The sequence below is a fragment of the Onychomys torridus genome, chromosome 22 (assembly GCF_903995425.1).
Source record: "Onychomys torridus chromosome 22, mOncTor1.1, whole genome shotgun sequence".
Classification (NCBI taxonomy): Eukaryota; Metazoa; Chordata; class Mammalia; order Rodentia; family Cricetidae; genus Onychomys; species Onychomys torridus.
Genome location: NC_050464.1, coordinates 38,744,584 through 38,761,446, shown reverse-complemented (window position 1 = coordinate 38,761,446; position 16,863 = coordinate 38,744,584). Strand labels below are relative to the sequence as shown.

General features: G+C 51.1%; 1 protein-coding gene across 1 annotated transcript in view; it reads left to right on the top strand.

Moving 5' to 3' along the window:
* The window catches only part of Acacb (acetyl-CoA carboxylase beta), a 53,968-nt gene that overhangs the window by 29,947 nt on the left and 7,158 nt on the right, over positions 1-16,863 (top strand). The window contains 14 exon segments of the mRNA XM_036171672.1: positions 863-919; positions 1,146-1,187; positions 1,982-2,197; positions 3,195-3,350; positions 4,007-4,210; positions 5,072-5,227; positions 7,891-8,013; positions 8,185-8,454; positions 10,055-10,152; positions 11,151-11,271; positions 12,500-12,610; positions 13,718-13,861; positions 14,626-14,746; positions 15,776-15,872. Of these exon segments, the coding sequence (XP_036027565.1) occupies positions 863-919; positions 1,146-1,187; positions 1,982-2,197; positions 3,195-3,350; positions 4,007-4,210; positions 5,072-5,227; positions 7,891-8,013; positions 8,185-8,454; positions 10,055-10,152; positions 11,151-11,271; positions 12,500-12,610; positions 13,718-13,861; positions 14,626-14,746; positions 15,776-15,872 (1,916 nt within the window).

The window sequence follows — 16,863 nt, the reverse complement described above, 5'->3', positions numbered from 1 at the left end:
TGCACCTTTCCTGGAACTGGCTCTGTAGACCAGGCTGGCCTCAAACTCACAGAGATCTGCCTGCCTCTGCCTCCTGAGTGCCGGGATCAAAGGCATGCGCCACCACCCAGCCTGTCTTATTTGCTCCATTTGGGGAGCAGCTGAGAGCAATTCTGTACTTCTTTTATGTAATGTTTTAATTAGATCTAAAGAACTATATGTCGTGTGTAGATATAGCTTGATGAATTTTCACCCTGCTGGTCAGCATTCAGAGCAGAAGTGGATGTTCCTGGTCCCCCAGAAGACAGTGTGGCTGTGACCTGAAGGAGTTCCATCTGCTCTTGGATTTTCCATACATAGCTCGCAGTCCACACTCTTGTACACATCTCGTAACTTGTAGTGCATACAGCATTTTGCTTTATTAAGCTATAGGTCACCTAGTGTTATAACACAACCTTTGAAAGTGTATAATTCAGACTGAGGATGTAGCTCAATGGTAGAGCTCTTGTCTGGCGTACTATAGATGCTAGGTTCAAATCCCATTACTACAAAAAAGAAAAAAAAAATCACAAAGTGTACAATTTAATGCTTTTTACGTTTCGCAGAGTTGCATGGCCTTCATACTACTGTCATCTTTAGAGCATAGCCTCTCTGAAAATCAGAACCCAAAGCCCTCTCAGAGCCTTCTTCCCAGCCCAGGCAGCCGCTGACCACTGCTGTAGACTTGCTAATTCTGAACATTCTCTGCTAGACGGTCTTTTGACTGGCCCTTTGCATTTAGTATGCTTGTAGGGTTCATCCACATAGCAACATGCGTCAGGACACCAGGCCTTTACTGACCAAATAATATTCCGCTGTGTCTGTGGTTTTTTTTTTAATGCAGAAACACATCCTTGTGGATTATGGACTCCGAAGAATCACATTCCTTATTGCCCAAGAGGTTAGTCCCAAGCCTTAGTTCATTGTCTTCTCTGTTCTCCAAGCCTCCAGGCCAGGTATTTGATATTCTCTAGGGTGGGGTAGAAGCAATTAGATTCTAGAAAAATCTTTCGGGATGACTCATTCTGGAAGTAGACGGAACCGTCTGTAATAATCACAAAATAGGCAGGGAAGGGTCCAGAGGCTTGCCTGACTTAATCGCCTCTTACACAGATTTCTTTCTGCAGAGAGAATTCCCCAAGTTCTTCACGTTCAGAGCGAGAGACGAGGTATGAGTGAAGTGCTAACACTTCCCCCCATGGGCATTCCTTCCCAGGCACCCTTCACACCCTGTGGGCATGCTCAGAGCCTGAGGTGTGGACCCTCACATTTCCCTGGATCTACACCGCCAGCAGGAGCCGTGTCTCCTGCAGTGAGCTCCAACACAGGACTCCCACTCACTTGATAAGCTCCGCATTTGATGCTGTACTCAAGCTGGTTCCCAGCTGCCTGCTTTATATATAAATATTGGAGCACAGCAACAGCCATTTGATTAGATATCACCCATGGTTGTCACACTGTCACCAAGTCTGTTACGGTTCATCACCCTAAGACATGTGGTACCCAGCCCTTTCAGATTCCAATCTAGAGCAGGTGACGTCACTCCCGGCACAGATTCAAGAGCCCAGCAAAGCCCAGCATTTTGCGTTTTGGTTGATCCAGGCTCTGCTGCACTCAGTTAAACAGCATCCTTTTTAGGGTGATACAGGGGAAGACGTCTCATTTTCTCTCTAGTTCAGTTTCCAGAACTACCAATTGGTTCCTTTGGGGGACTTATTTCTATAAAGAAGTCCGTGTTCAGAAGTTGAAGACAGATAGCAGTCTTGTGGCTCTGGCATGTCCTGGGGGCAAGCAGGGTGCACCCAAGAGTTGGTCTTACAATGCTTGTGACCTCTAAATCTTTTGAGCTTCAGAGGTTGCTCATGATGAGGTTTTACAGTGAATGGGTCATTTCTGAGTACCAGGGGTTGGCAACATGGAGCCTGGACCATTCAGGCGTGTCCTCTCTCTGGCCGGCCTACAGTTTGCAGAGGACCGGATTTATCGCCACTTGGAGCCCGCCCTGGCTTTCCAGCTGGAGCTGAGCCGGATGCGTAACTTTGACTTGACCGCTGTGCCCTGTGCCAACCATAAGATGCATCTTTACCTGGGTGCCGCCAAGGTGAGGGAAGGGCTGGAGGTGACCGACCACAGGTTCTTCATCCGCGCCATCATCCGGCACTCGGACCTGATCACCAAGGTAAGGTGGCATGGCTCTACCCTGCTCTGAGCTCCTTCCTCATGCTCTGACCTCCTCTTCCCCAAGTCCACACCTGAGCTGCTTGCTGGGGATCTCGAGTTATGCTCAGCACATAGGGCCCTGCTTGCTGGGGATCAGAAACTGTCCTCAGTGCATAGGCCCCACCATTGGAGACACCCCAGCCAGGGGCACTTGAGTCAGATTCTTGTGTTTTGTGATGTTTTCTGTGTGAGAAGAGAGCTGAAGGGATGGAAAGATACCGGTTTGTTCAGGAAATTTCTTGTTTGCAGATTGACCACTGGTGATCACATTGTGAAAATTCAAATACCATTACAAATCATTTTAAAGTCAGGTGAGGGGTAAGGGAGATAGACGGTTCAGTAGATAAAGTACTTGCCATGGCAGCCTGAGGAACAGGGTTCAGAGCCCAGAGCTCTGATGTTTCGGGATGTTTTACTTGACGACCATGCTATGTGAACAAAGACCCGTTCATGATGCCTTCCATTTCTTTACATGCCTATGGATACTCTGTGCAGGTGTGTGTGTGTGTGTGTGTGTGTGTGTGTGTGTGTGATGATTTTAAAAAATCAAATCTGCCACTGATGGATTTTAAAAAACAATTTTAAAAGTTACATATACACATGTATTTATTGGGGGCGGGAGTACTGCCGCACGTGCGTAGAGGTCAGAGAACAGCTTGTGGGAGTCAATTCTCTCCTTCTACTGTGTGGGTTCTAGAGATCAAACTCAGGCCATCAGGGCTTGGCAGCAAGCACCTTTCTCTGCTGAGCCGTCTCCCAAGCATTTCCTGATGCCACAGCCCCAGATGTCAGAGCATCAGGGAGCAAAAGACAACAGGGCTGACTGTGACGCACAGCCTCAGTTTCTCCTTGCCCTCTGCATCTCACCAGACACCCCAGCAGCAGGTGGGGACCGTGGGCTCCCCACCAGCCAGGCGCAGGCCCTGTGGCTGAGGCTGGCCTTACTCCTCTGGCAGGAAGCCTCCTTCGAGTACCTGCAGAACGAGGGTGAGCGGCTGCTCCTGGAAGCCATGGACGAGCTGGAGGTGGCGTTCAACAACACCAGCGTACGCACCGACTGCAACCACATCTTCCTCAACTTCGTGCCCACTGTCATCATGGACCCGCTCAAGGTTGTACCGCTGGGGCCCTCCTGGGCTCTAGGTGCATTTTCCCATGGTCCTGCATGCCACACTGCTTTGGGGTTGTGTCTCCTGGTCCTCAAGCCCTGAGGTTCAGCAGAGAACAAACCTGCCAGTCAGCCCAGATGGGGTCAGATAACACGTGTACCTAGAAGGCCTGGCAGAGCTTGTATCCTCTCCAGGCTCTGTCGGGCAGGATGAGAGCCTGAGGTCTGAGGCTGGGGCATTGTGTGCAGGCCGGTTCTGCAGTAGGTAGACCTTGTCGGTGCTGATTTAGGGACCAGAGAAGACTTGAGTATCTGTAGGGCTCACAGAACCCGTGAGGACCCATGCTGATGCCCTAGCCTGGCTAGTTCACACAGTCCAGAAGAAAACTTGTGCGTGGGCCTGAGAGGCACACAAAGATGGGGTGACACGTGAAGATGAGCTTGTTACTCATCACCCCGCCACCCGCGGATGTGGCTCACTGGTAGAGCATCTGCCTGGAATACACCAGGCCCTGGGTTCCAGCCTCATTGGTTGTTAGCAGCTAATAGTTTGTGTTGGGTGCCAGACTCCTTGCCTCCTACATACCTCCCTGTCCCCTTGCTGTCCAGCACTGCCTTGGTGTGCGGGGTAGGCTCTGACAGCGCTGCATTTCTCGGCAGATTGAGGAGTCGGTGCGGGACATGGTCATGCGCTACGGCAGCCGGCTGTGGAAGCTCCGTGTGCTGCAGGCGGAGGTCAAGATCAACATCCACCAGACGACCACGGGCAGCGCTATCCCCATCCGCCTGTTCATCACCAACGAGTCCGGTTACTACCTGGACATCAGCGTCTACAAAGAAGTGACCGACTCCAGATCCGGAAACGTAAGGGTGGGCCACCAAAGTGTCTTGAGCTACCTGGACATCAAGACATGGGTTGAATTCACCTTTGTGGCCCTCACCTCGCTCTGTCTCGGGTCATGGCAGCCTCTAATAAATAGCTTCAGGGTGTGATAGGCATGGTAGTTTCCTGTCTGTTTACCCTCCCAGGCAGGGCCAGGCAGGGCTATGTAGCCTATGTACCAAAGGAGTAAGGCTATCCTCAGCCACAGGACCTGTGGCCATGCTGAAGGTGGAGTGTGTGGCAGTTACCGTGCAGAACTCACACTAGTCCTCCTGGAGATACATGTTCCCCCCAACCACCTTGCAGAAAAAGAGTTTTGTAAGTGAACCCAAAACTATTTCCCATGTGCACACATATATATGTGTATATGTGTGTGTGTACCTGCATATATATGTATATATGCACTTTTACTTTGACATGATGAGACCCAAAACTCTCAAGTTGCAAAAACAGTACAGAACAAAGTATTGGATGGGGTGTACCCCTCACTCAGATTCTCTCAAGGACACATTTCAGTTGACTATAGTACGCAACTCAAACCATACCGTGACACAGGTGTAGTGCTGATGGCGTGATTCCCCATGGTTCTTGTCTGTATACCTTGGGGGTGGGTCTTGCTGCCATCTTCATGCTGGAGCTCTGTCCCCTGTCTCCCACGGGCCCTACTCTGGTGGCAAAGGGCAAAGGGCATTAAGTTCTGCACTGCGCATCTGCCTCTCCATTGAACTTTTGTTGAGGACTCAGCTTGGGGTGGGACTCAAATCCAGGACCTCTGGAAGAGCAGCCAGTGCTCTTAACCTCTGAGCCACCTCTCCAGCCCCTTTTTCCTTCTTTCCGTCCAGATCATGTTTCACTCCTTTGGCAACAAGCAAGGAAGCCTGCACGGGATGCTGATCAACACGCCGTACGTCACCAAGGACCTGCTCCAGGCCAAGCGGTTCCAGGCGCAGTCCCTGGGGACCACCTACGTGTACGACTTCCCGGAGATGTTCAGGCAGGCAAGTCCTGGGGCTCAGGTGTGCACCCCCTCGAGGGGCCCTTTCCCCGATTTCACCAGAAGCCATGCCTTGTCCTAAGTCATTCCTTCTGGATGAGGTCTTCCTGGAGACACGTGAATTAGTGCAGGAACGACTTCATGGTACTTCCCCCGAAATAAACCTAATTTTATCCTGTAGATAAGTGATGCACTACAAAGCTTGAGAAAACAAAGGGAATTGGGAGGAATAAAAGAGAGAGAACAACTCATAGTCTATGACCTGTGACAAACTGCTCAACATTTTAATGTTTGCTTCTGGTTTATGTATTTTGCATGTGTGTGTATGTGTTGGTGTGTGTGCACATGCGTGCGCGCGTGCGTGTGCGCGTGCATGCATGTGTGTGTGTGTGTGTGTGTGTGTGTGTGTGTGTGTGCACGCGCCAGAGGTCAACGTCTGGCATCTTCTTTATTTGTTCTCATCCCCAGTTTTTGAGGCAGGGTCTCTCAGTGAACCTGGAGGTTGCCGATTTGGCCGGAGTGGCTGGCCAGCGAGGCTCCAGGCTCTTCCTCTCTGCATCTCCCCAGCAGGCTTTTCCATGGCTGGGGATTGATCCCTGGTCCCCGCGTTTGTGAGGACCCCGCTTTACTGACTGAGCTGTCACCTCCAGGCCTTGCTTCTGATCTGTTTGCTCATTTGTAAGTTAGCTGCTGTTTGCCAGGCCCCTTCTGAGGCTAGGCAGACCATGGAGAAGAAGAGGGGCAAGTGTATGTGTGCATATGTGTGTATGCACATATAATGTACATTTTGTCTTAAAGTAATTGTTTCACAGTAGTCAAGAAGTCATAAAAATAGTACCCCCCCCAAAAAAAAAAAACAACAAAAAACACTGAACTCAGCATTCCCATGAGGCATTTCCCCAGTGACAACAGCGTTCCTGTGTTCAGGTCCCCAGTGATGCCTTCTGGCTGGTCACGTGTTACCAAGACAGGAGATTGATCCTGGTGCAGTTGATACTGGCTTCAAGGAATCTTTACCCATTCTCTGACAGTCTGACAGTCTGGGGAGCTGGGTACAATGACCCTTGCCTGTAGTAGAATTGTTAGAAGTTCTTATTAATAAAATCAAACCCGAGGCCAGTTATTGGGGTGAATGCTGGAAGATCAGAGAAGCAGAACAAACCACAGCTTCCTCACCTCGCCAGTTCCTCAGCTGGTCTTGTTTCCTCAGACTGGAAGCTTCTGAATCCTCATCCCAATGACTCTCAGCTGAACTGTGCTGCTCCAAAGCCTATAAGCTTAACCACCCAAAATGCTTAACCAACTTAGTTCCTGGTCCTCAGGCCTTATATACCTTTCTGCTTTCTGCTATCACTCCCTGGGATTAAAGGCTGGATTTCTGAGATTAAAGGCTGAGTCACCATGCCTAGCTGTTTCTAAAGTGGCCTCGAACTCAGAGATCCGGCTATCTCTGCCTCCCAAGTGCTGGGATTAAAGGTGTGCGCCGCCACCACCCAACTTCTGCTATGGCTTGCTCTGACCCATTTTCTAGCCACCATTTTTGGCTTTGTTCTAGTGGCTGTCTGTTCTCTAACCCCAGATAAATTTATTAGGGTGCACAAAATTGTGGGGGACACAATACCACCACACCTGCCTGTGTTCTCAGCTATGTGGGAGGCTGAGGCAGGGGCATCACTTGAGCATAGGAGGTAGAGGCACTGGATATCATAGTGAGACTCTGTCTTGGAAGGAAGGGAGGGAAATAATGTTTTGTTAGGTTTTCCTGAGGGATAAGGGCAATATAATATCTGTGACTCACCAGCCAGCTCTGGGGGTCAGCTCCTCTGGCACACATAAGCACATAATTGGAAACAACCAGGAGTTCTTTATGATTTATGTGCAAGTGTACATCCTGAGTTTATTTGTACCATGTAACCTGTGTTCAGGTGCCCACCGAAGCCAGAGGGTATTGGATCCTCCTAAAACTTGTATTATGGGTAGTTGTGAGCTGCCTAATGTGGGTTGGGGTCCCCTAGAGGAGCAGTAAAGCCCTCTTTACCACTGAGCTATCTATCCAGTACCAAGTTGAATCAATACTTCGAAAAGTATAACCTGGCTGGGCAAGTGCCTCAGTGGCTTGTCATGCAGGCATGAGGACCCGAGTTATGATCCCAGCACCCACTTTAAAAAGCCAGGCATGGTGCTGGACACATGTAATCCTGAGCACTTGGAAGCAGAGGCAGGGGAACCCCTGGGACTTCCTGGCAGCCAGTCTAGACAGTCAGTGAGCCCTGGGTTCTGTGAGAGACACTGTCTCAAAAGAAGAGGTCAAAAGTGATTGAGGACAGTACCTGATGTCAACCTGTGGCGCGCGCGTGCGCGCGCGCGCGCACACACACACACACACACACACACACACACACACACAAATGTAATAAAAATTACCTCCACCAAAACTGAGCTCAGGTGGTTTAAAAAGAATATCTTATCCTTCTCCGTTATTATTATTATTATTATTAATTATTATTATTGTGTGGAGTATGCTTGTATATGTGTGTGAGTGTGTATGAATATGTGTGTCCTTTAAATACTTCATGATTTAAAGACAGGGTGAGAACAGGGCAGTTTTCCCAATGTTCTGACATGTCATCTTCCTTCCCCATGACTCCAAGCTTTTCCTTACCCCAGGCTCTCTTTAAACTGTGGGGCTCCCCAGAGAAGTACCCCAAAGATATTCTGACATACACAGAGCTGGTGCTGGACTCCCAGGACCAGCTGGTGGAGATGAACCGGCTTCCTGGTGGGAATGAGGTAAGAGGTGGGTGTGAGGTGGGAGGTGGGTGTGAGGAGGAGGCGGGTGGGAGGTGGGAGGTGGGTGTGAGATGGGACCTGGGCAGAACCCAGCTGGGCTCAGCTTGCTTTTCCTGTCACCTCACCTGGAAGAACCAAAGTCACTTTGCTCAGCACTTGTGTCTTTCCCAGGTGGGCATGGTGGCCTTCAAAATGAGGTTTAAGACCCCGGAGTATCCAGAAGGGCGGGACGTCGTGGTCATCAGCAATGACATCACCTTCCAAATCGGCTCTTTCGGCATACAGGAAGACTTCCTGTATCTGCGGGCATCTGAGATGGCCCGGGCAGAGGGCATTCCCCAAATCTTCCTGGCAGCTAACAGTGGGGCCCGTATGGGCCTGGCTGAGGAGATCAAACAGCTGTTCCAAGTGGCTTGGGTGGACCCCGAAGATCCCCACAAAGTACGTCATGAAGTGAGGGTGGTAGCGTGATGGCGTTTACCTAGAAGAGACGGAGCACCCCAATCCAAAAGCCCCACCTCCGACAGGCTTCCAGACCCAAAGCTTAAGTATCAGCATGATGCCCCAAGTGGAAAGTCCCACCTGACCTTGTTCACTGAGTTTCAGTCAGAAAGCACAGGCCTGAAGATGCTGTGTGTGAGGTGTCTGTGCAGCATAGGTGAATGTTGTGTTTAGACCTGGTGCCCATCCCCAGGACATCTCATTATGATATGCAAATAATGCCAGTCTGAAAAAAAATGTCAAAATCTGAACTGCTTCTGGCCCCGTTACAGTTCAGGTGAGAGACACTCCCTGCCTTGCATGGGATGGCTCCCACAAAGGCTGTGGGAAGGGATCTCTGTGTGCACAGATGCGCAGTGACGTTAGTAGCCCACCACATACTGTGCAATTCACATTTACTGACCTGCCCTCCTGGCACTCGGAGGTCCAGGCAGGAGGAGAGAGAGCGAGAGTTCAGGATCAGCCTGGCCTATGTGGTGAGACCTTGTCTCAAGAAAAGAAAAAGAAACAAAGGAAATGCTTTGGGACGTAGTGATGATCAGAAACGGCCAAAAGCACCCTCCAGAGGCGGTAATGAGAGACTTGTAGACATGTAGGTGACACGTGCTGGGTTTTAAATCCATGGTGTACCCAGAATGCCAAGTGAATGATGTCCCGCACCCAGGCCTTAGATCATGGCTGTGTGCGTGCGTGCGTGCGTGCGTGCGTGCGTGCGTGGCTTGCAATCTGCAAGTCTTCTGGGCTAGCTGGCAAGTGAGTTTCCCGGGAACCGCCTGTCTACACTGCCCATCTCCCGTTTCTGGAGCTGTAGACACACACCACTAATGGGAGACAGTGGAGCGGTCACTTTCCCATGGACCATGTTCCCCAGACAGTGACACTGTCTCCCTAGAGGAGACGAAAACCACTCTGGGTGTCAAAAATTATTTTTCTATTCCTTTTACTACATCTTTAGCCCAAACATCTAAAATTCAAAACGCTCTGTAATCTGAGACCTTTTGGTCACTAACCTCATCCCTAAAGTAGCGAATTCTATCCACACCTCAGCTCATGGGATGGGGCCCAGTGAAAACACACCAAACCACAAACCATGACAGTATGTTATAGGGTTACCCTTAGCCCATAGGAGCCTACAGGACATGAATGGACCTCACATTTAGACATGGGTCCCATCCCTAAGATGTCAAAATAGGCAGAAGCAGATATTCCAAAGCTCAGATGTATTTTTACATGTGAAGCACTTCTGGTCCCTGTCATTTGGGCTGTTTGACCTGCACACTTGGACACACATGCGCACACACGAGTGTACACACATTTCTTACATACTGCATTAATAACCAGGCAGGGCATGGGGCTGTGTGTGAGGAAGAGTCAGGAGCTCAGAGTGGCCTCGTGGTTTGCAGGTGTTGAGCCTGAGGTGTGCAGCTGTGCAGTGATATCAACAGCCAGCCACCCTGGACGGTATTGACCCCTTGAGACATCTGGTGGCTGTCGAGTCCACAGAACTGGATTCGCAGACTCACTGGAGTGTGTTTTTAAGGGATTTAGATACCTGTACCTGACGCCCCAAGACTACACCCAAATCAGCGCCCAGAACTCCGTGCACTGCAAGCATATTGAGGATGGAGGTGAATCCAGGTAAGTACAACACTGACGGCCAAGGCCTAGTATAACCGCAGTTCATCCCAGCTGCCGGTGAGGGCCCCGAGCTTCCATGTGGGTGCTAATGACTTAACCATTTGGGACAACCTCTAGGTAATTCATCCTGGTCATCCCCAAATGATTCACCCCTCCCTGCCTCTGTCCCTCTCTCCCTCCTCTCCCTCCCTCCCTTTCCTTTTCCTCTGCTGAGCCTTGTACACCATAGGCAGGTGCTCTACCACTGAGTCATGCCTTGAATGCTTCATCCTTTTCTCAGGATAGCAGCTCATGCAGGGAAAAGTCGACGTAAGTTTTCACGATGTCTCAGGGGACACAAGTTCACATTTTATGACCCAGTTATCCAAAAGCATTCAGTGGTCGTCTGGGGGGTCTGTTCTTTAAGAATGTCAGAGGTTTGTCTTTCACAGGGCAGTTAAGTAAGTGAAATAAAACAAACCAGCAGACTCTAGGTGACTTTCTGGGATGTGCATGCTATGAGAAACATTTCTTTTTAATTCCATAGTGAAATAAGTTGAGGAAATACTCAGAAAATGTGCAGATCAGGACATCTTCCTACAGGCCTGCAGAGATCCCCTAACACACTAACACACTAATACCAAGATCTGACCAGCGTTGTCTCACCCTTTTGGGTTCATGAGTCATGGCTGATTGGTCATGAATTAAGTGCCTTTCCCTCATGGTCCCTGGTGTCCCCACAGACCAAAGGCTAAGGTAGTTTTCTGTGGGATGTGGGGTAAGGTGGCACCCCACTAAGAGCCTCTGTTTGAGGGAGGGACAGTCGTTGTTGTCTATGGCAACCTTGATCTTTTAGAAGCTTAGTGCCCCTGGGTCCTAAGCCCCTGTCTTCACTCTGACTGTTCCCTGTCCCAGCTTTTGTCCTTGCTCATCCCTCCTGCCCCAGACCTGTTGGAAATGTCCTCCTGTCTTTGCTTTTGGAGAGGAGCCTTGACTTCAGTCATGTTTGGTCCTTGCAGATATGTCATCTTGGATGTCATAGGGAACAGTGACAGCCTGGGCGTGGAGAACCTGAGGGGCTCAGGCATGATCGCAGGAGAGGCCTCCCTGGCTTACGAAAAAATTGTCACCATCAGCATGGTGTGTTCCCTCCTGGTCTCTTCCTTTTCTTGCTCCTCCCTGTTTGTATGTTCCTCTGTGTGTGTGTGTGCATGCATGTGTGCTTCTCTCTGTGTGCACCTGTGCATGTGTGTGTGTGCATGTGTGTGTGTACACATGCGTGTGCGTGCTTCTCTGAGTGCGCATGCACGTGTGTATGCTTCTGTGTGTGTGTGTGTGTGTGTGTGTGGGGGGGGGTGAGTGCACGTGTATTTAGAAGCCAGGGGTCAACATCAGGCATCTTCGATTGCTTTTCACATTTTTGGGGGAACAGCGAGTCTCATTGAGTCTGGAACTTGCCAATCTGGCTACAGCTGGCCAGCAAGCCGCACCAAGAATCCTCTGGTTTCTGCTTTCCCAGCACTGAGATTGCAGGCGCACACTGCCATGCCTGAGTTTTCATGGGTGCTAGACATCTGAACTCAAGTCCTTATGGCTGTTTGGCAAGCACTTTACTGAGCCGTCTGCCCAGACCCAGTGGTGTTGACTCTGCAGAGATTTTCCTCAGGGGTCACCAGTTCTTACACATTCCTGAGGCCACGGCACAGAAGCTCAGCACCAGTGTGTGCCGCTGGCCTTCCCAATGCTCTCTTTGACTGACTGCCTTCCTGTTAGATAAAAATCACACGGTTTACTTTGGGATACTCAGCGCATGAAGAGAAAGGGTTAATTTGGACTCAGGGTTTTAGAGGGACCACTTGATCTCTTGGCCTTGGTGCTTTGAGCCTCTTGTGGGAATGTGTGGCAGAGCATGGTTGCTTGGCTAGGGCCAGGCAGCCAGGGACAGAGGGAGCAGCCAGGGTCTCATGGTTCTCCTCATGGCAGGCCTCCACTCTCCTAGGCACCCCCACAGGGCCCACCTCTTAGCGTTTCCACCGCCTTTAACTGGGCCTCTGAGGAGGTTTAGGGTGCAGATAATAGCAGAAGCCAAGCTTGAGCAGGTGCTGGGAGAAAACTAGGCTCCAGCCAGCTGTGGTGCACACCTGTAATCCCAATAGCTGGGAGGCAGAGGCAGGAGGATCATCTTTTGAGAGTTCTAGGCTGGCTGGCTGTGGCTATACAGTGAGACATCTTCTCTCTCTCTCTCTCTCTCTCTCTCTCTCTCTCTCTCTCTCTCTCTCTCTCTGTGTGTGTGTGTGTGTGTGTGTGTGTGTGTGTGTAGGGGTGAGCCCACCAGCCTCTGGAGTTCAGAGGGGTCTTGTCTCCACAGGTGACCTGCCGTGCCCTAGGAATCGGGGCCTACTTGGTGAGGCTTGGCCAGCGGGTGATCCAAGTGGAAAACTCCCACATCATCCTCACCGGAGCCAGTGCTCTCAACAAGGTGCTGTAGACAGGGCCTGGGGAGGGGTGGTGTGGGGACCAAGTCAGACATCTCATGACCCCGCTGTCTTAGCCATGACAGTATTCTGTTGCTGTGAAGAGACAACATGACCATGGCAACTCTTATAAGAGAAAGCATTTCATTGGAGCTGGCTTACAGTTCAGATGTTTAGTCCATTATCCTGATGGAGGCATGCAGGCAGATACGGCAGATGCTGGAGAGGTAGCTGAGAGTTCTACATCTAGATCAGCAGGCAGCAGGGAGAGAGACACTGGGCCTGGCTTAAGTATCCGAAACCTCAAAGTACACACACACCTCACCCCGCCCAGTGACACATTTCCTCCAACCAAGTCACCCCTCCCAATGCCACTCCCTGTGAGTCTATGGGGGCCATTTTCATCCACATGAAGGAAAATTCACCACACCAGCTATTGTGGATTTCCAGTACAAACCAGTTTCCTCCCTGAAGCAAGTGCTTTTTTATTTTAGTTTGAAGTTTTCCCATCCCCTTCTGTGTGTGTCTCCACCCTACCCCCTGCACCCTCTGGAGCTAACTCTCCAGCTTACATTAAAAATAAAAAAGAGGTGCCATATTTTGCAGGAAACTGAGAAAGGCCCCACTCATGATTTTGCAACTTCTATGATCTGGGGGAAACTCTTGCATTTTAGCTTGCCTATGGTTAAGTCCCCAAGAGCATGAAAACAAACAGCCTGCTTGCTTTAGTGTGCTGCAGGATTTTGCACACGGCTCTGGAGTCTCTGTGTTTAATGTCCACTCAGAGCCCACTGAGGAGATCCACATGGGTGGACATTTGACTGCCAGATCACACTGCAGACCTGCTGCTGAAGCAGGAACCTATTAGATGTCTAGTTCTCAGGGGCATTGGTGGTTCCCAAATTGGGTTGCATATGAAATTTCCTGGAAATCTTAAGCACACAGGGACCACCAGTACCTGGTGCTGCCCCTGAAGGCCCTGAAGGGATTGGTTTGGGCAGAGCCTCTGGGTGGCAGGTGTTTCAGAAGCTCCCAGGTCATTCTGACAGGCAGCCAGAACAGAGGACCCAGCAAGATGGAGTGGCCTTGCTAACCGTGCTGTGTCAACTCAGGTCCTGGGAAGAGAGGTCTACACGTCCAACAACCAGCTGGGGGGTGTGCAGATCATGCACACTAACGGGGTCTCCCACGTCACAGTGCCAGACGACTTCGAGGGGGTCTGTACCATTCTGGAATGGCTGTCCTATATACCAAAGGTATGCTATTCCCTGGCAGCCTGGAGCCTGGGAGCTTGTGGGCTTCGGCTCATGGTGATAGGGAGGGTGGGGGAAAGGAAGTACCATGGATGGGACACAGCTTGGCCTCCCATCTCCCTCCCTGATACCCAGCCCTGTTCTTTGCTCTTGGGGAGGAAGGCTCTGAGGTGTCGTAAGGATGTAGGGATGCCATCTGCGATCCTTTAGAAAAGGGTGACGTTGGATGACAGTGGGCCTTGTACCTCATGGTCAACCTGGATCCATTCCTGGCTTTACTTCAGTAGCACTGTCCTCCTGGGCCAGCTTCCCAGTCCTTCTGACCATCATGCCCTCCTTTGTGAAGTTGTTGATGAGGGGGACTGAGCCCACGGCTCAGCTCTCTGCAGATCCTCCCCAAGGCTACCCTGAACTGGACCGATTAGCTGTCAGGAGTCCTCACGGGACTGCTCTAACCAGATCTTGACTAGGCAGATGTTTGTGCCTCAGTTTCTCCAATCGCCTAGCTGGGAGAATGCTGGTCCCATGCAGCTCCCAGAGTCTGTTTGAGCTCCAAATGCACTCGGGTCTCTTAAAAGGTCTCGGAAGAATGTAGACAGGAGATGCCTGTCATTTTACAGCTGGTGTAGTGGCTCGGAAGCCCTGGCGAGGGCATCGCTGCACAGCTAGACATGTGCACAGTCAGAGGGGAAAGCCCTCAGAGGTGTGGTAGTCCTCACTGACACGCCCCAGGGACCGAGTGGGACGGCTTTGGCCTTCTTTTGTAGGACAATCGAAGCCCAGTTCCCATCCTCACTCCTACTGACCCCATCGACAGGGAAATTGAATTCGTCCCATCCAAAGTTCCCTACGACCCCAGGTGGATGCTTGCAGGGAGGCCTCACCCGAGTAAGTCCTAAAATGTTTTGGGAAGGACCCAAGATTTGGGGTTCTTTTCTGGGTCTACTGAAGAGGGCCATTTTGGTGGAAGCTTCTGTTTCCATTTCCCAGGGAGGGTGCATGTGAGCTCAAAGGAGCGGATGGAGACTGGCCTCTGCTTTTCCTGAGCTGCAGACCAACAGGGGTTGGAAACAGCTCCACTCTCTGGAGCCAAGGGTTAGGGTTCAGCATAGGCCAGGGCTTTCCTCCCTCCTCTTTCCCTCTGGCTAGACCACCGCAAAGGAAGCTGGCTTCTCTCTCTCTCTTTCTCTCTCTCTCTCTCTCTCTCTCTCTCTCTCTCTCTCTCTCTCTCTCGTGCGCGTGCGCATGTTTTCTCCTCCTCCTCCTCCTCTGAGGAATGCCTTGGTCTCCTGGAGGTATACCTTGTTCTGAGAACCGCCCACATGGGAAAGCTGGCTAAGCTGGCCCATCACTCTGGCCCGTGGCTAGAATTTCCTGTGCAGTCGGCTTCAGCTGTGCAGTTGTGCAGTGCAGGAGGCAAGGGCCTCTCAGCAGCGGAAGGATCCCAGTGGCTTCTTTGTTTTAGAGACCTTTCCTCCAGCTGTAGCTCCATTGGAAGGCTGGAAGGCCGTCCATTTCTTACCCACTATGTGCGCTCTCCTGCGGAGCCAGCCCTGAGTCCTGAGGCAGAGGCTGAAGTAGGAGGTTTTGTTCCCTGGCATCTAGCCTCTGTCTGCTGCCTTCTTTGAGTTACCTGCTGCCAGGCCTTTTCCCTCCCGTCAGAGTGGCAGCCCTTTGCACCAGCCCCCCAACCCCCATCAGTGGTTACAGTGCCATTGTCACAGTGTGTCTCTCTGGGACATGGTGGCCTGTTTCCTTTCCAGTATACTGAGCTGTACAGCCGGTGGACCAGAATAAGGTTCTTCAGTAGAAAGGGTATAGGACCTTAAGGTCAGAGCTGGCCACAGCAGCGTGCCCCACCAGGCAGACCCTGGGCCTCCCCAGCCCTCAGCCAGGACTTCCACCGTCTGTCCACAGCTCTGAAGGGCTCCTGGCAGAGCGGATTCTTCGACCACGGCAGTTTCATGGAAATCATGGCACCCTGGGCTCAGACCGTGGTAACTGGACGAGCAAGGTAATGCAAAGTGGGGGTGGGCTGCCCACACCTGCACACACCTGTCCACACCTGTCCACACCTGCACATACCTGCACATACCTGTCCACACCTGCACACACCTGCACATACCTGTCCACACCTGCACACACCTGTCCACACCTGCACACACCTGCACACACCTGTCCACACCTGCACACACCTGCACATGCCTGCACACACCTGTCCACACCTGCACATGCCTGCACATACCTGCACACACCTGTCCACACCTGCACATACCTCTCCACACCTGCCCACACCTGCCCACAACACACGGGACTCCCAAGCACTAGGCTGGGGCTGCCAGGGCCTTTTCTCCTTGGTCCCTAGATTTTTCTGAATGCAAAAGGCAAATTTCGGGAGTAGGGAGATGGCTAAGAAGGTTTGCCGTGTAAGCCTGAGGACCCGAGTTCAGATCCTTAGCAACCCACATGAAAAGTCGGGTCCAACAGTGCAGGGAATCCTGGCACTTGGATTACAGAGTCAGAGCCCGGCAGCTCGCTGGTGAACTCCAGGTTATGACAGACATTGTATCAGAAAATGAGGAGAGAATGATTGAGGAGGAAACTTGATGGTGAACTCTACATGCAGGTACACATATACACATGCATGCATTCTCCTTCCCGACACACACAAACACACACACACACACACACACACACACACACACACACACACACACACGGGTTAAGCTTTTTTGTTTGTTTTTCTTTTTAAGATTTATTTATTTATTACACATACAATGTTCTGTCTACATGCCAGAAGAGGGCACCAGATCTCATTACAGATGGTTGTGAGCCACCATGTGGTTGCTGGGAATTGAACTCAGGACCTCTAGAAGAACAGCCAGTGCTCTTAATGTCTGAGCCATCTCTCCAGCCCTGTTTGTTTGTTTTTTCGATACAGGGTTTCTCTGTGTAGTTTTGGTGCCTGTCCTGGATCTCGCTCTGTAGACCAGGCTGGCCTCAAA